General features: G+C 32.8%; 1 protein-coding gene across 2 annotated transcripts in view; it reads left to right on the top strand.

Moving 5' to 3' along the window:
• The first annotated feature begins 930 nt into the window (after window positions 1–930).
• Window positions 931–20154, top strand: part of LOC135128707 (forkhead box protein O-like) — a 367252-nt gene continuing 348028 nt past the window's right edge. For both annotated transcript variants that reach the window (XM_064055734.1, XM_064055735.1), the window contains exon 1: window positions 931–1520. In XM_064055734.1, the coding sequence (XP_063911804.1) occupies window positions 1161–1520 (360 nt within the window). In that variant the 5' untranslated portion in view covers window positions 931–1160. The remainder of the gene's footprint in view (window positions 1521–20154) is intronic.

Below are 20154 nucleotides of genomic sequence, written 5' to 3' on the forward strand. Positions count from 1 at the left end.
TCCTCGAATTATGAGTGCCACCCCATAAAATTTTATTGACAATAACGAGGCGGACAGTAGTACAATGGTAAGAAATATTTATGATTCACACCAGTTCAACCCGAATTTGTCGGTGAACCTTTACCAGGTAGTTGTACTCGTAAAATAATGCTCATTTTCCTTCTTTCTAACGTCTCTCGGATTACCGCCACTCGACAGCTTTAAGTTGTAAATATCTCTTACTATTGTCAATAAAATTTTATAGGGTACAACGATATTTCGTAAACTATAAGAATATCTTTTACCTCAAAAAGGGTCGATATTGCGTATTTTTTACAATTTTTTTATTTGTTGTTATTTTGTTCTTGTTATTAGTGTTTTAGTAGATATTTCTCATGACTAAAAGTTTTTAAAAATGTTGTCACACGATAAAAAGTGTTAATTTCACGCAATACTTGTATTTTTCTTCAAGAAATTCTGTTTTGGGCCAACTGAGGTGGGAACAGGGTATATTTAACAGGATTTCGGGAAAACTGGGCGAGCAAAGATTATGAAAAAATTCGTGCTTACTCAAGATTGGTTCTTCTAATCGGTAAAAAAATCCCAAGTCGATACGACCGCTGGTTTTCGAAATATTCGAGTTCAAAGTAAAATGAAAAAAAGGCGGTGATTTTCTAAGAAATTTTACAGTAGATTGACCAAGACCTTTTGACAAAATCTCCCACACCTTAATTACATAATTGTTGAAACTCAGGAAATCACCCCGCGACCTTTTTCGGTCCCGTTCTTCACGTCGGCCCTCAGCCGCCCGCCCCCCCAAAACCGCACCGCCGCCGTCGGCCCTCACCCTCGCCCCCGCCACCCGCACTCCGCTAATTACCCAGGTACGATGTCACGTGCAGAATCCGGTGCGTGTGCTACAATTACACAATCTCGAAGTGTGCGTGCGTGGCGCCATCCCGTGCGCATGCGCGAGTGGGCATGTCCTCGCCGCCGCCGCCGCTGCGAGCGCTCCGCTCGACCGACACACGCCGTGCGACCCTCGTGCTGTTCAGAACTCGCGAGTGCTTCTCCTCCAGGCCGCCACACGCGAACTGCGCCGCAACGCCCGCCCGCGAACCAGTGCTGACCGCCGTCCCGGGTATGAAGAGCAGTGTCTAGTGCTCGTGCCTCCCGCCCCCATGGATTTCAAGATGAACCTCAACATCATGGAGCCCCTGGCCGAGCTCGACGGCTTCGAGCCCCAGACCCGCGCGCGCTCGAACACGTGGCCGCTGCCGCGGCCCGAGAACTACGTGGAGCCCGGCGAGGACGGCAACAAGTGCACGCCCGCCGCCCCCGCGCCCGCCGTCGTGCCCGCCAAGAAGAACTCGAGCCGCCGCAACGCCTGGGGCAACCTGTCCTACGCGGACCTGATAACGCAGGCGATCACCTCGTCGCCGGACAAGCGGCTGACGCTCTCGCAGATCTACGAGTGGATGGTGCAGAACGTGCCCTACTTCAAGGACAAGGGCGACAGCAACAGCTCGGCGGGATGGAAGGTGCGTATTTGCTATTAGTGGTTACGCTGGCGCGGGCCGCGAAGGAGCGCGGCCTTCGGGCCGGGACGCGGGGCCGGAGCTGGCCTTGACTTCCACGTGGAGAGTGTTTTTATGCGATTCGGACGAGCGGACGCGGGTGGGCCGGCGAGGACCACTGTCACTCGGTGGAGTTGACGGAAAAAGGCGCTCCGAGGAGATGACGACGATTAGGCGATTTGCGTCGCGTAGCGGGTGGGGACGGTTTCCGAGAAAATTAACGTCATTTCTAATCCAGATCGTTAATACATACTCGTAGTTACATTAGAATATCTATCTCTACCGGTCACACCAGTTTGGTAATTCTTCAAAATTTTATTCCTTTGCGTAGTTATTATTATTATCATTTAAATCGAACCATGGGCGTAGCAACAAGTGCGACTTTGGGGGCCGCTAGAATGGACACTCACGTGCGGGAATTCCGGACGAAAATTATTAAATCAGACAAGTTTTTTGAGCAGTTACACCCAGAATTTCGTCCATCGAAATATTTGGAAACAGGTCTTTTAATATATTAAGCAAAAAAAAAACCACGATATTGTATTGAACTGGAAATTGATTGTATTTTTATTTTACCGCCTAAGAAGTGTGCGTTCAATAATAGACACAAGTACTCTACCAAAAAGGTGGGAAGAATTGGGTCGGCGCCACAGATGTTAAAGTTTTATTGTGAAGTGAGGGCCAACATGTTTCGGTGTGTACTGGTACCATCATCAGAGCTACATAGTTGCGAAACCATTCTAACGCACCTTATTAACAAGAATGACCAAAAACCTTTAGTAGTTCCGAAAATAAATCCGGTCCGATAAAACTCACGCCAACATTTAACAACAAACCAAAACTAATTTTGACTTAGTTGAAAAATTGAAATATCTAGTCGAGGTTCATTCCTTGTTTCTTTTGACGTTTCTGATCTTTTCCCGTCGGTTCCCCCTTTTGATCTCGGTAAATTAATTAGCTAAATCTTACACACATTCTTAACCTGATCACGTTATATGAGTTAGTAATTATGAAACAGAATTTCTTTGGCTTTAATAATACTCCTACTTTTTATGAACAACATGCTGGTTTAGCAAAAATATGCACCCAGTATTACTTAGAGTATCTAAATAATATTTTGGCGTTGCTTGCACTGCCTTCAATTTGACATAATAAATCAATCATTTTTGTCACTGCAAGCAACTTTTGCCGTATTTAAAGGGGTTGTAGAAGAAAAATGGCGAATTAAATTGATTACTGCAAAAATTTATCATTTTAGACATGTTTTAAGTTTCTTGTTGTCGAAATACGTCTACACATATTAAGAAACGAGACAAAATGTTGCCCCGCCCACCCACCCTATCTTTATTGTAATGATTTTTTTTATTCGTCGTGAGCCAAGGGGGCGAAGCTTAACTGCAAAATCCGTATTTCTCATGAGACATTCAAAACTTGTTGTTGAGTATCGTGTTGTTCAAAAAATACAATGTACCTATGTTAAGAAAAAAATACAACCAAAGATTAGGCCTCACCCATACCCGCCCAATTGTGATGATTTTTTTATTCATCGTGAGCCAAGAGGGCGGAGCTTAATTGCAAAATCCTTATTTCTCTACGAGAAATTAAAAACATGTTTTTGAGTATCGTTTTGTTCAAAGAATACTATGTACATTAAGAAAAAATTAAAGCCAAAGATTAGTCCACACCCACCCCTATCTCAATTCTCAATTGTGATGAATTTTTCATTCGTTGTCAGATCGAGACGGGCGGGGTTTAATTGCAATATCCATATTTGTTTACAAGAATTTACCATTTCAAACGTGTTTTAAGTTTGTTCTGAAGAGGCTACTATGTATATTAAGAAAAAGGCAAAACATAAGCCCCGCCCACCCGCCCTACCGCAATTGTGATGATTTTTTTTTATTCGTCGTGAGCCAACAGGGCGGAGCTTAACTGCAAAATCCTTATTTCCCCACGAAAAATTAAAAACATGTCTTTGAGTATCGCTTTCTTCAAAGAATACTATGTACATTAAGAAAAAATTAAAGCCAAAGATTAGTCCACACCCATACCCACCCCTATCTCAATTCTCAATTGTGGTGAATTTTTCATTCGTTGTCAGATCGAGAGGCGTGGCTTAATTGCAATATCCATGTTTGTTTACAAGAATTTACCATTATAAATGTATTTTAAGTTTGTTCTGAAAAGACTACTATGTGTATTAAGAAAATGGCAAAATATAAGCCCCGCCCACCCGCCCTACCGCAATTGTGATGATTTTTTTTATTCGTCGTGAGCCAAGACGACGAAGCTTAATTGCAAAATCTTTATTTCTGTTCAAGAAAGTACCATCTAATTTCTCGTAGAAATATAAGGATTTTACAATTAAGCTGTGCCCCTCAGCTTACGACAAATAAAAAAATCATCAGAATTGCGATAGGGCGGGTGGGCGGGGCTTAAATTTTGTCTTTTTTTTCTTAATATACATAGTATTCTTTCAACAACACGATACTCAAAACATCTTTTCAATTTCTTGTAGAGCAATAAGTATTTTACAGTTAAGCTCCGCCCTCTTGGTTCACGGTGAATAAAAAAAATCATTACACTTGAGATAGGGCGGGTGGGTGGGCTTACTTACTTACATTTTGCCTTTTTGTTTTAATATGTGTAGACTTCTTTTCACAACATGGAACTTAAAACATATTAAGAAATAAAACAAAATATAGCCCCGCCCACCCACCCTATCTCAATTGTGATGGTTTTTTTTATTCGCCGTGAGCCAAAAGGGCGGAGCTTAACTGCGAAATCCTTATTTCCCTACTAGAAATTAAAAACATGTTTTTGAGTATCGTTTTGTTCAAAGAATACTATGTATATTAAGAAAAAATTAAAGCCAAAGATTAGTCCACACCCATACCCACCCCTATCTCAATTCTCAATTGTGATGAATTTTTCATTCGTTGTCAGATCGAGAGGCGGGGCTTAATTGCAATATCCATATTTGTTTACAAGAATTTACGATTTTAAATGTGTTTTAAGTTTGTTCTAAAAAGGCTACTACGTGCATTAAGTAAAAGGCAAAACATAAGCCCCGCCCACCCGCCCTATCACAATTGTAACGATTTTTTCTTAATCGTCGAGAGCCAAAGGAGCAAATTTAACTGCAAAATCCTTATTTCCCTGCGAGAAATTAAAAACAAGTTTTTGAATATCGTTTTGTTCAAAGAATACTATGTACATTAAGAAAAAATTAAAGCCAAAGATTAGTCCACACCCATACCCACCCCTATCTCAATTCTCAATTGTGATGAATTTTTCATTCGTTGTCAGATCGAGAGGCGGGGCTTAATTGCAATATCCATATTTGTTTACAAGAATTTACCATTTTAAATGTGTTTTAAGTTTATTCTGAAATGACTACTATGTATATTACGAATAGGCAAAACATAAGCCCCGCCCACCCACCCTATCTCAATTGTGATGATTTTTTTTCAACCGTCGAAAGCCAGAGGGGCAAATTTAACTGCAAAATCCTTATTTCCATACGAGAAATTAAAAACATGTTTTTGAATATCGTGTTATTCAAAGAAAGATTAAGAAAAAAATAAATCCGAAGATTAAGCCCCACCCATACCTGCCCTGATCCAAATAGTAGTGAAGTTTTCATTCGTTGGCAAACCTAGAGGCGGAGCCTAATTGCAAAATCCATATTTCCTTACAAAAATTTACTATTTTAAACGGGTTTAAGTTTCTAAGAATAAAAAAAATCATTACAATTGAGATGGGGTGGGTGGGCGGGGTTTATTTTGGCTTTTTATTTCTGAATATACATGGTATTCTTTGAACAACACGTTAGTCAAAAACATGTTTATAATTTCTTGTAAACAAATAAGTATTTTGCAGTTAAGCTCCGCCCCCTTTGTTCACGGCGAATAAAAAAATGATCACAATTGAGACAGGGTGGGTGGGCGGGCTTCCATTTTGTATTTTTGTTTTAATATATGTGTAGACTTCTTTTCATAACATCTAACTTAAAACATTTAAAATGGAAAATTTGTATAAGGAAATATTATGTATACAAGAATTTACCATTTTAAACGTCTTTTAAGTTTGTTCTGAAAAGACTACCATGTATATTAAGAAAATGGCAAATTATAAGCCCCGCCCACCCGCCCTATCTCAATTGTGATGATTTTTTTTAATCGTCGACAGCCAAAGGAGGAAATTTAATTCCAAAGTTGTTATTATTTCTCTATAAGAAATTGCCATGTAAGACATATTTTTGATTACCGTGGTATTCAAAGAGTACCATGTATATTAAGAAAAAATTGAAGCTAAAAAGTAAGCCCCACCCATATCTGCCCCGATCTAAATAGTAATGAAGTTTTCATTCGTTGACAGACCTCGGGGCGGAGCCTAATTACAAAATCTATATTTCCGTACAAAAATGTACCATTTCAACCGTGTTTAAAGTTTCTCAGCATAAAAAAATCATCACAATTGAGATGGGGTGGGTGGGCGGGGTTAATATTTTGACTTTTTTCTTAATACACATAGTATTTGAACAAATCGATACTGAAAAACATGGTTTTAATTTCTTGTACAAACATAAGCATTTTGCAGTTGAGCTCCGCCCTCTTGCTTCACGGCGAATAAAAAAAATCATCACAATAGAGATAGGGCGGGTGGGCGGGCTTACATTTTGCCTTTTTGTTGTAATATATGTAGACTTCTTTTCACAACAAGAAACTTAAAACATGTTTAAAATGGAAAATTTGTATAAGGAAACGTCGATTTTGCAATTTTCATGAACAATATAGAAAAAAAAATCTTGTCAAATCCTCAATTTACAGAGAAAATTAAATTTTGCGGCCGTTACTTACATGACATCTTATCCCTCTTTCAAGATTCTCTTAACGATCTTAACTCGTCTAAATTTTACTCTCTCCATCCGTTACTAAAATTCAGGTACGAAGTCGAATATGATAATTCCATTCCATTTTTAGAGTTACGCATTACAAAAAGCATGTCCAATCATTCATTTTCTTATAATATTTGCAGAAAATGGACCACTACTGAGTTAAAGTCTTACATGTTTTAAACAAAAGCAGCACTCTCCATTTTGTTGAAATTTATAAAACTGTTAGAGATCCTAAATTAATTTGTGCGAATAAATAAACTGATTTCAATAACTCTTTTCTTTCTTTCCTCATGCCTACTTCTTAAATCTTTCTAGTTAAGTAGTTGAACGTCGCGTCTTAGAAAAAAAGGTATAGTGCCACAAGAGATATAGTAGTTTTATGACTTTGCCTTTTGTAACCTCCAAAACCGCAATATTTCTTGGTGTCAGTATATCGTGAATAGTTTTTTACAAAGGAACCTCATCATGACTAAATTAAGCTATACAAGAGATATTTTGTCCAACTAATTAACTATTTTTGTTGAGTGGGTTGAATTTTTTATTGTTGGAAAGCAGATTCAGGATTTTTTTGGTAGCTCAGATTACCCAACGATCAAGTTCATGTTTTTGTAGTTTCAACAGACACTCGTCCATTTGTAATAGAGATAAGAATGTCAAATCTTTTCCTAGTATTACCCAATTATTATCGTTTTATATGAAAATTAGTAAGATGTTTTTGTAGAAGGCTCTGATTTTTGTGCAAACTAAGGAAATCCCGATTTTAATTTGAGTACACTTCGTTTGTTTTGTCGCACCCAGAATTGATAATAATTTATGAGAGTACAGAGTTGGACTTGAGTCATCGTCCGATTTCACCAACTCCAATGACGAAGATGTATGATTTTACATACTTATTAATTTAAATAAAGAACACATTTACAATTTTTATAGTACTTTACTAACAAATATCAAAGGTCCGACCATGACCAGCTTGCAAGAGAGTAGACATTGAAGGCATAAATAAATATAACAAGATTTTATATTTTATAAATGAAAAGAAAAATGACATAGGGTCTATTCAAATATTTGTCTGTTTGCCTTGAATAGAGTTAATGTTCATTGTTCATGCAGAAAGCTTTTCCACAAAAAAATCTAAATTTAAATTTGTCATAGTGTTCCAGCTCTGTTCTTTTAATAATAATAAATAAATAGGTGTTGGTCGACAATATCAAACCAATTAACGTTTTCCACAAAATTTGAACTTGTTTTCTCGTCTAAAATAAATACATTTTAGTTGTTTGTAACATCGAATGCAGCACATTTAATTTTTTTACAAAACCGTTTAAAGTTAAAATGCATTACAGTTCAATTAGTCACAGAAGTCAAAAAGTCATGTGTGTTTTTTGAGACTTCATAGTTATAATCCGCGTGGTTTAAACTTTATCATGTAGAAACTGTGTCAATTTAAATTTCTTAAAAAAATAGATACCAGGATTCGCAAACTTTTTCTAAATTCCTTAAAAACAAGATGTCAAATTTTCTCAAAATTTATATTAAATTCCTTACAAAAAGACATTTGGAAACCTCAAGATTATTGAATAAACTAAGAGACCCCAAGATTTTTTTGAATTCGTAAAAATTAGCCACTTGGGGCCTCAATATTTTCTTATATTCCTTAAAAAAATGCCAATGTCGTCAAGAAAAATTTTAAATTCGTTAAAAAAAGACACTAGGAACCTTAAGCTTCTCAAATTACTTGAAAAAAGACACCTAAAATTCTTTTAATTAAATACTTGGGGTCTTCAAGATTTTCTAAAAAAGTAAAAAAAGCACTAGGGGCCCCCGAAGTTTTTTTTTAATTCTTTCAAAAAAGACAGGGACCTCAAGATCCCCCAAAGTTCTTTTAAATTGCTTGAAAAAAATATACCAGGAGCAAGGGCTAGGGAGAAACTTTCAAATTCCTTAAAAAAAAGGACGTCAAGCCCCTAGGGTTTTTTTTAATTGTTTAAAAAAGACACCAGGGGCCCTTTAAAATTCATAAATTACTTCAAAACAGATATTACGGGCCTGCAAAATAAATAATTAAATAATTAGGAACCTCAAGAATATAAAAAAAAAACTTTAAAAAAATTCAAGTCTTCCAAAATTCTTTTAGATTCTTTCAAAAAAAGAGATTAAGGACAACAAGATCCGTCAAATTATACGAAAAAGGAAAAACCACGGGCGCCCAAGATTTTTAAAATTCGTCAAGAAAAGACACTTGGATCCTTAAAAATTCAAAAAAACTTTAAAAGAGCACTAGGGCCCCTCAAGAAATTCTTTAAAAAAAGACGAAGACCTCAGGGTCGCAAGGTTCTTTAAAATCACTTGGAAAGAAAGATACTAGGAACCTTAAGCTTTTCAAATTACTTGAGAAAAGATACCTAAGATTCTTTTAATTAAATTCTTGGGGTTTTCAAGATTTTCTCAAAAAGTAAAAAAAAACACTAGGGACCCCCGAAGATTTTTTTAAATTCTTTCAAAAAAGACAGGGATCTCAAGATCCCCCGAGGTTCTTTTAAATTGCTTGGAAAAAATATACCAGGAGCAAGGGCTAGGGAGACACTTTCAAATTCCTTAAAAAAAAGGACATCAAGCTCCCCTAGTTTTTTTTTTAATTCTTTAAAAAAGACACCAGGAGCCCTTTAAAATTCATAAATTACTTCAAAACAGATATTACGGGCCTGCAAAATAAATAATTGAATAATTAGGAACCTCAAGAATATAAAAAAAAACTTTAAAAAAATTCAAAACTTTTCCAAGATTCTTTTAGATTCTTTCAAAAAAAGAGATTAAGGACAACAAGATCCGTCAAATTATACGAAAAAGGAAAAACCACGGGCACCCAAGATTTTTTAAAATTCGTCAAAGACACTTGGATCCCTAAAGATTCAAAAAACCTTTAAAAGAGTACAAGAATTTTTTAAATTCTTTTAAAAAAAGACAAAGACCTCAGGATCCTAAGGTTCTTTAAAATCATTTGGAAAGAAAGATACTAGGAACCTTAAGCTTTTCAAATTACTTGAGAAAAGATACCTAAGATTCTTTTAATTAAATTCTTGGGGTCTTCAAGATTTCCTCAAAAAATAAAAAAAGCACTAGGGACCCCCGAAGATTTTTTTAAATTCTTTCAAAAAAGACAGGGACCTCAAGATCCCCCAAGGTTCTTTTAAATGGCTTGAAAAAAAAACACTAGGAGCAAGGGCTAGGGAGAAACTTTCAAATTCCTTAAAAAAAAGGACATCAAGATCCCCTAGGGTTTTTTTTTAATTCTTTAAAAAAGACACCAGGAGCCCTTTAAAATTCATAAATTATTTCAAAACAAATATTACGGGCCTACAAAATAAATAATTAAACAATTAGGAACCTCAAGAATATAAGGAAAAACTTTTAAAAATTCAAAAGTCTTCCAAAATTCTTTTAGATTCTTTCAAAAAAAGACACTTGGATACTTAAAAATTCAAAGAAACTTTAAAAGAGTACTAGGGCCCCTCAAAAATTTTTTAAATTCTTTTAAAAAAAGACAAAGACCTCAGGGTCCAAGGTTCTTTAAAATCATTTGAAAAGAAAGATACTAGGAACCCTCAGAAACATTTAATTCTACAAAAAAGACGCCAAGGACCCCATTGGATTCTTATAAATTCCTTAAAAAGACACTAGAGACCCTTTAAAATCCTTAAATTACTTAATAAAAAGAAGTACTAGTCTCGGAAGATTATTTTAGATTCTTTCATAAAAGGACGTCAAGAGTTTTTAAATTTTACGAAAAACCAAACACCAGATTTTCCTAAATCCCTTAAAAAGAGATACCAAGGGCGGCCAAGATTCTTTTAAATTCTTATTATTTAAAAGAGACACTAGGACCCCTTTAAAATAATTGAATTACTTAAAAAAGAGACATTAAGAGCCCCCAATATTCTTTTAAATTCTTGGGGACCTCAAGATTATCTAAAAAAACTGAAAAAGCACCAGAAATCCTCAAGAATTTTATAAACTCTTAAAAAAAACAGGGATCTCAAGATCTTTAAATTGATGGAAAAAACATACTAGGAACCCTTTAAAAACCTTAAATGTTTTCAAAACAGATATTAGGGGTCATCAAAATAACTAATTAAATAATTAGGAACCTCAAGAATAGAGAAAAAATTAAAAAATTCAAGATTCTTTTAGAGTCTTTCAAAAAAGAGATTAAGGACATCAAAATCTTTCAAATTCTACGAAAAACGAAAAACCAGGATCCTCCTAAAAAAAGATACAAAGACATTGTGATCATTAAAGATTCTTAAGTTTTTTAAAAAAGACCCCAAAGACCCCCAAGCTTCTTTTAAATTTTTGAAGTTCTCAAAATTATCTAAAAAAAACTTTTGAAAAAGTACAAGAATTTTTTAAATTGTTTCAAAAAAGACAAGGACCTCAGGGTCTCCAAGGTTCTTTCAAATTATTTGGAGAAAACATAGTAGGAACCCTCAGAAACAGTTCCTTAAAAAAAGACGCCAAGGGTCCCTAGGATTCTTATAAATTTCTTAAAAAGATACTTAGAGCCCTTTAAAATCCTTACATTTTGAGATCCTTTAAATTCTTCGAAAAACGAAACACCAAATACCTTCAAGATTTTCTTAAATTCCTTAAAAAAGGAGATGCTAAGGGCGCCCAAGATTTTTTTAATCCTTACAAAAAGGCACTAGGACTCCTAAAGGTTCTTAAATTTGAAAAAAGAAAAACAATAAGCTTCCAAAATTCTTTTAAACTCTTGGGAGCCTCAAGATTGTTTAGAAAATTATATACAAGAGAACTGAAATTCTTTAAATTCTTAAAAAAAAGACGCTAGGAGTTCATTTACAATCTCGGGAGTCTCAAGAATAAAAAAAAAATAATAATAAAAAGCACTACAGTCTCTACAAATTCCTTTAGATTATTTTTTTAAGACGTTGCCTATTTCAAATTCTACGGAAAAGGAAACACTAGGGTCCTTCTAGATATGTATTTCCTAAAAAAATGCATTTGAGGGCCTTAAGATTTTATTAAAATTCTTTAAAAAAATGCCAAGATCGCTTTAGATTCTTAAATTGCTTAGTTATTTAAAAAATATATATTGAAGAAGTTCTTTTAAATTGCTTGAAAAAAGAAGAGCCCTCAAGGAACTTTCAAACTTAAAACGACTTACAAAAGACTCAAAAATGTATAAATTGTTTTGGAGGTTGGTTTGGACTGCATCCACAACGTCATTTCGAAATCGAGAGGATAAACACCATTTTTGGAATAATGCCAAAATTTTTAGTTTTCTAGGATCAAAATATAACCCGAATTGATCGTCTTTAATTTTGTGTGTTGATTGCTACATCGAAAAGAAAAAAAAAGCTATACAGCACTATCCATAACAATAAAATAAATTAAAAAGCGACATTGGTATGTCAAGAATTTTTCAAAATACATATCCTTCAGAAACTGTGTCAGTGTTGACACAAAAGGTGCACAATGAAATCGAAAAACCCCCTAGGTCGCCCCGACGATAAATTTGATAGACCGGAAGCGTAGTACATAGTTATAGCGGTTTCGACTTTAATGCAAATATCAGCACCGTCAAAACAAACATGATTATTGTTTAGAAAACCGTAGTAAACAAGTTGTGATTTTTCACCGCATACCACCACTACTTTATTACACTTCATTCATGGATGAGTCGCAGCTTTTGTCTGACATTCAAAACTCGTGCGTCCTCGCTTCAGCTAATTATTCGACACTTAACACATGCAAGAAAAAGCGTTTGCCGCGATTCGACCAAGTTCGAAATTTTTTCCGCCCGTCATGAATGAGCTCCCCGGCCGCAGGAACAATAAAAGACAAAACAGACAATTTCCATTACACTCCGGCGATAAAAGTAATGAGGTTCGGCAAAAAATCGCGCGTTTTCATCTCTTCTTCGAGAAATTAGCCACATATAATTGCTGGTGTTTTTGCGACGTGTCACCAGACTAGGACAGGCTGGCACCGCAATTCTCGTCACGTGCGTCGCATTATCAACTATTTTATATGCAAAATAGAAGAAGGTTACACTCTCGCTAGTTTATAAAACTTATTGGCAAATTTAATTTTAACTTGTGCCAAGTGCTGAGTACATGCGTCGCTGCAACGAAGACGCTACGTCGAAGGCCGGGCTTGAGTATTATTACTACTATCACCCATAAATCGCCCAATTAACCGGCGATAATTTAATTGACGTAGTAAAGTAATTGAATTCAAAGGCCGCTCTTATTTATTTCACTTGAGCGACGCAGGTATTGCAGGAACGCACCATAAACCAGCAATTAAAATAGTCGCGGTGATTTGTAAGGTTACTTGGCGTCTAAATCGCTAACGCATAAATTCTATCTAACGCGAGAACACGACACTAGGAGGGAACCCGTTACCGCTACCCTTTCAAAGGCCGTAAAACCCACCTTTTAGTTCCTGAGCACGTAATCTCCGAGACTACTGGATCAATTGTTGTCAAATTTTGTCTTAGTAACAACAAAATTTGGCTATTCTGTGTTTGTGGTTTAGCAATGCACTCACAGTTTTAAAAATTACTTATACAATAATGACACTTTTCGTATTTTCGTTTCCTTTCATTCTTCAGTTTTTTCATGTTTCCGTTTTTTGAACTTTAATTTTTAAAATTTTTTAATTTGTGGTTTTTCAGTTTCTCAGTTTTGAATTTTTAGATTTTTCAATTTTCTTTCATTTTTAATTTAATTTTCCCGATTTTTTTTTATTTTCATTTTCCCGATTTTATATCACAATTTTTCGTTTTCTCATTTTCTTTATTTTTTGAATGTTTCTTTAGATTTTATAATTTTTAAGTTTTTCAATTTTGCAATTTTTCCCCCAGTTACCCGATTTTCTGATTTCCTTACTTTCCAGTATTTCGATTTTACAATACATATCTTGTTTTTTCGATTTTGTACTTTTTTGATTTTTAAGTTTCTCAATTTTTGATCTTTGGAATTTTGAATTTTTCGTTGCAATTTTTCAATTTCTTTTTCGTTTTTTACTTCCCGAGCGTAAGCAAAGGAAGTATTGTAATCGAGTCCGTCGGCCGACTCTCTACTTTTACGTTTTCTCGATCTTTCATGACCCCTAGAAGACGAAGAAATAGGTCTCCCATTTCCGTCTGTCTGTCCGTCTGTCCGTCTGTCCGTCCGTCTGTCCGTCTGTCCGTCTGTCCGTCTGTCCGTCCGTCTGTCCGTCTGTTGTCCCGGATTTTTATTAGACAGATAATCTCCGAAAGTACTCGACCGATTGTTGTGAAATTTTGTACTTATATTAAGAATATCATGTAGATGGTAAAACGCTAACCAAAATTTGTCTAATCATCCCCACCACTAATGCGATGACGTCACTTCAAAATTGTACATAGTAAATGGGTTTTCAATTGTATAAAATAACATAGTCCTACACATGTAGTTTACAACTCTGAATCGACTTTTCACCCGAAACGTCCAGATTTTTGAAAAAAAAATCAAAATTATAAAACAACATTTTGAAATTTAATTTTTAATCTGCTAACCAGAATGCGTTGAAATGTTGCAGATGTTTTAAGGCTATAAAGAGCATCATAAATCTTTAGTCAAAAAATATTTGCTTATCCCCTCCAAAAACTTGATGACGTCAGCTCAAAAGTTTGTGGAATAAATCATATCTAAAATGTACAAAATCTGATGAGTCTGTACTTGTGATCTATCACTCCATTCATATTTTTTGGATTTGCATATACAGGGTGACTCAAAAAAATTAATGAATGCGTAAATATATTTTATTGATTTAATCAGGAACTACAAAACCGAATGCTCTGAAATCTTGCAGATGTTTTAAGGTCATAAAGAGCATAATAAATGTTTAGTCAAAATATATTTGCTTATCCCTTCCAAAAACTTGATGACGTCAGCTCGAAAGTTTGCCGAATAAATCATATCTAAAATGTACAAAATATGATGAGGCTGTACTTGTCATTTATCACTCCATTCATATTTTTTGGATTTGCATATACAGAGTGACTCAAAAAAATTAATGAATGCGTAAATATATTTTATTGATTTAATCAGTAACTACAAAACGGAATGCTCTGACATCTTGCAGATGTTTTAAGGTTATAAAGAGCATAATAAATGTTTAGTCAAAATATATTTGCTTATCCCCTCCAAAAACTTGATGACGTCAGCTCGAAAATTTGCCGAATAAATCATATCTAAAATGTACAAAATATGATCAGTCTGTACTTGTGATCTATCACTCCATTCATATTTTTTGGATTTGCATATACAGGGTGATTCAAGAAAATAAATGAAAGCGTAAATTTACTTTACTCACACACACAATAGGCATGCAGTCGTCAAGTTTCCGACAGCGAGGGAAGTACTGTCTAAACTCTTTAGACCAATTTTTCATTATTGATTTTAAAATTTTCCAATTTTTCCACTATTTTATTCGAAAAGTTGAAAAATCGAAAGACAAAATAATCGGAAAAAATTGACACATCGAAAAATTACACTTCGAAGAAGTGAAGAATCGAAAAATAGAGAAACTTCAAAATCGAAAAAAATTAATGGATCCAAAAATTGTAAATTCGAAAAATTATACAATCCTCAGAATTGCAAAATCAAAAAACTCTAACATTGCAAGATCGAAAAATTAAAAAATTAAGAATCGGGAAAATGAAAATCTAAAAATCAAACAATTGAAAAATTAAATAAATGAGAAAGTTTTCAAACCCAATCAACGAAATATATTCTAAAATTGTGAAACTGAAAAAGTTCGTTTCTTCAATTTTTCATTTTTCGATTTTTCAGATTTTCGTTTGCTCAAATTTTTCAAGTTTGATTTAATTTTCCCGATTTTTTCTTAAATTTTCGTTTTCCCGATTTTATATCACAATTTTCCTTTTCTCGTTTCCTTTATTTTTTCAATGTTTCTTTAGATTTTATAATTTTTCAAGTTTTCAGTCTTTGATTTAGTTTTTCAATTTTGCAATTTTTTCCCCAGTTTTCCGATTTTCTGATTTCTTTCAATTTCAATATTTCAGTTTTACAATATATATCTTGTTTTTTCGAATTTGCACTTTTTTGATTTTTAAGTTTCTCAATTTTTGATCCTTGGAATTTTGAATTCTTCCCTTCAATTTTTCAATTTCTTTATTTCCAATTTTTAAACTTTTCAAAGTTTTCATTTCATAATTTTTCGTTTTTTCGTTATTGATTTTTAAATTTTCCAATTTTTCGACTTTTTTTATTCGAAAAGTTGAAAAATCGAATAACTGAAAAATCGAAGGACAAAATAATCGGAAAAAATGACACAACGAAAAATTACAAATCGAAGAATTGAAGAATCGAAAAATAGACAAACTTCAAAATCGAAAAAAATTGATGGATCGAAAAATTGCAAAATCGAAAAATTTTACAATCCTCAGAGTTGCAAGATCGAAAAATTAAAAAATTAAGAATCGAGAAAATGAAAATTTAAAATTCAAACAATTGAAAAATTAAATAAATGAGAAAGTTTTTAAACCCCCAATCAACGAAAATTATTCTAAAATTGTGAAACTGAAGAAGTTCGTTTCTTCAATTTTTTAATTGTGCGTTTTTTCTAGATGTATTACAATTTTTAATTTTTGGATTTTTCAGGTTTTGGTTTCCCTAAATTTTTCAAGTTCTTTATTTTTAATTTAATTTCCCCGCTTTTTTCTTAAATTTTCATTTTCTCGATTTTATATCACATTTTTTCGTTTTCTCCCTTTAATATCTTCAATGTTTCTTTAGATTTTATAATTTTTCAAGTTTTCAGTCTTTGATTTAGTTTCAATTTTGCAATTTTTTCCCCAGTTTTCCGATTTTCTGATTTTTCATTTTCAATATTTCGATTTTACAATACATATCTTGTTTTTTCGATTTTGCACTTTTTTGATTTTTAAGTTTCTCAATTTTTGATCCTTGGAATTTTGAATTTTTCGTTTCAATTTTTCAATTTTTTTATTTCCAATTTTTAATTTTTTCAAAGTTTTCATTTTATGCTTTTTGGGTTTTTCATTATTGATTTTTAAATTTTCCAATTTTTTCACTTTTTTATTCGAAAATTGGAAACATCGAAAAATTACAAATCGAAGAACTTAAGAAGCGAAAAATCGAGAAACTTGAAATAGAAAAAAATTTATGGTTCAAAAAAATGTAGAATCAAAAAATCATGGAATCAGAATTGCTGAATCGAAAAATTCTAACACTGAAAGATCGAAAAATTGAAAAATAAAAAATCGAAAAAATGAAAATTTAAAAATCAAAAAATTGAAAAATTAAATAAATGAGAAAGTTTTAAAACCCAATAAACGAAAAATGTTCTAAAATTGTGAAACTGAAAAGTTCGTTTCTTTCATTTTTCCATTCGCAATTTTTCAATTTTACGATTTTTCTGTTCTTCAATTTTTCATTTTTCAATTTTTCAAGTTTTCGTTTGCTCAAATTTGTGAAGTTCTTCATTTTTAATTTAATTATCCCGATTTTGCTTTTAATTTTCATTTTTCCGGTTTTATATCACAATTTTTCGTTTTCTCATTTCCTTCATTTTCAAGGTTTCTTTAGATTTTATACTTTTTCAAATTTTCCATCTTTGTTTTTTCAATTTCTAAATTTTCAAATTTTTAAGTTTTTAAATTTCGCAATTTTTTCCCCAGTTATCCGATTTTCTGATTTCTTTCATTTTCAATATTTCGATTTAACAATACATATCTTGTTTTTTCGATTTTGCAATTTTTTGATTTTTAAGTTTCTCAATTTTTGATCCTTGGAATTTTGAATTTTTCGTTTCAATTTTTCAATTTCTTTATTTTTAATTTTTTAATTTTTCAAAATTTTCATTTTATACTTTTTAGTTTTTTCATTATTGATTTTTCCACTTTTTTATATTCGAAAGATCGAGAAACTTAAAATCGAAAAAAATTCATTGTTCAAAAATAGAAAATCGAAAAATCATGGACTCATCAGAATTGCAAAATCGAAAAACTCTGACATTGATAAAATTGAAAACTTAAATAAATGAGAAAGTTTTAAATTCCACTAAACGAAAAATGGAAATATTCAAAAATTCTCAAAACTGAAAAAGTGAATTTTAAAAATTATAATTACCATTGCATATTTAAAACGAAAATTGGAAAAATTGCAAACTATGCGATATTACAATTTTTCATTTTTTTGATTTTCAATTTTTCGTTTCCACAATTTTTCAAGTTCTTGATTGTTTCATTTTTATTTTCTCGATTTTATATCACAATTTGTCGTATTATCAATTTATTTATTTTTTCAATGTTTCTTTCGATCTTATAATTTTTAATTGATTTGAATTTTCGAATTTCCAGTTATCCGATTTATTTAATTTTTATTCTTTAAATTTTTGAATTTTTCGCTTCAATTTTTCAAGTTTTTCATTCCCACATTTTAGTTTTTCAAAGTTTTCATTTTATACGTATTTGTTTTTTCATTTTTAATTGTTCAATTTTTCTCTTTTTTGGTTCGAAAAGTTGAAAAATCTACAAATTGTAAAGTCGGAAAACTGAAAAAACGAAAAATTGCAAAATCGAAAAATTGAAAAATTAAAAAACAAGTACATACATGAAAATGTTTTAAAATTCAATTGGAAAATTTGGAAAATTGTAAAATTGTTGAATTGAAAAAGTGATGAAAATAGAAAAAAATCATGAATCGAAGAATTGGAAAAAAGAAAAAACGAATCCAAGCGAAAAATTGGAAAATCCAAAATACATAATCAAGAAACTAAAGAATTAGAATGAAAAAATTGACAAAAGGAATAAATGGAAAAATTCTTAAACCGTAAAATTGAAAAAGGGAAATTTTTAAAAAATTATAGTTATTAAAATATCATGTACATAAAATCAAAACGAAAAATTGCAAATCGAAAACTTGAGGAAACGAAAAATTAAAGAAACAAAAACTTGAAAAATAAAAAAATCGCAAATCAAAAAATTGAAGAAAGTACAAAGTGAAAAATTAAAAAAATAAAAATTGTAAACTCGTCAAATTACAATTCAAAAAATTGTAAAATTTTAAAATGAAAACTAGAAGAGTTGCATATCGTAAAGTTGAACAAACAAAAAAAAATAGAAAAATTGCAAATATTATAAAATGGAAACATTGAAAAATCGAAATTGTAATTGAAAAAATAAAACAAAATAAAAACCGAAACAAAAAGTTCAAAATTAAAAATTGAAAACTCGAGCAACTCAAATAGAAAAATAGCAAAATTTTAAATTTGAAAAATTCACAAGTTGGAAAATTGGAAAATTTAAATTTAAAAATTCTAAAAAATGCAAGTCGAAACCTCAATTTTTCGGTTTTTCAATCCTCAGATTTTATAATTTTAGTTTTTTTTTGTTTAAAATTTTACGATCGAAAAATGGTGAAACCTAAGAAAATAAAATTGCAAATTGAAGAAATGAAAAATTGTAAAATAGAAATATTGAAAATTAAAAAAATCATAACATTCAAAAGTTAGAAAATGAAAAATCACAAACCGAAAAATTAAAGAAACGAAAAATTGATAAAATTAAAATTGAAAAAACAGAAAACTAAAAAATCGTAACATTGAAAAATCGAATAGTTGAAAAAATAAAGAAAATAAAAAACCGAAACGGAAAACTGTTGGAATAACCTTCGACCAATTTTTTCACTTCAGCAGGTATTGCAGGAACGCCATAAACCAGCAATTAAAACAGTCGCCGTGATTTGTAAGGTTACTTCGCGTCTAAATCTCTAATAACATATAAATTCTAACACGACACTCTAGGCGGGAACCCGTTACCGGTAACCCTTCAAAGGCCATAAAACCCGCTTTTTTATCGCAGATAATTAATTAATGTTAACGAGCTGCGCATTTTACGGCTCGACTTAGTCGTTTCTCTTATTTAGCGACTTTACAATCGTAGTAATAATCGCGAGTCGGGCTAAAACCACCGGCGCATCACTCTCACGCGCCCGGAATACCCGCACACAGCAGCAATCAAAAATTCCTGCTATTAAATTCCTGCGAATTGCAATCGCGCTTGAATATTCTCCCCCGGAATGCATGCGCTAGCTAAGTTTAAAATTAGGCGGGCCGTATTGAGGACACGGTGACACGTTTCACTTTTAATAATACAGCCAGCGGTCTTTTCGCCGCCCTATAACTTATCGCTCTGCGAAATACTAATGGAGATTAATTTTTGCCGATATTTCTCGAATTTCACGTGTTTCGCGGCTAGGGGGAGGTGGAGAAAATTCGCCGGTTTCTAGGAGTCGCGGCCTTCACCTTCGAGCGTTCGGAGCCACCGGTAATTAATTGCCGTCGGAGTTTAATTTAAATTATGACCATTTATTATAGATTTGGGTTTTAAAAACGAGTCGAATGGAAAGATCGGCAGGAGAGGAGACAAAAAGTGATTTACGTAATTGGAAAAAAGTGGATAGAAAGTCGGAGTGGCCGAGTGACAGTACACCGAGTGTTGCATTTTTTGGTTTCAAGAGTTTACTGTTTAGTCACTTTGGTCGTTCTGTATAAGAAAACTGTAAATTTCCGAGCGTGACGGGAGAATTTAATCGTTCGCGATAAAAAAAGTCAAGTTTCACTTAAGTTCTCGATTCGTGGTTTCATGATCCGGATTTAAAT

The sequence above is a fragment of the Zophobas morio genome, unplaced genomic scaffold (genome assembly GCF_036711695.1).
Source record: "Zophobas morio isolate AGI-343-1 ecotype UQ-CSIRO unplaced genomic scaffold, CSIRO_AGI_Zmor_V1 ptg000014l, whole genome shotgun sequence".
NCBI lineage: Eukaryota > Metazoa > Arthropoda > Insecta > Coleoptera > Tenebrionidae > Zophobas > Zophobas morio.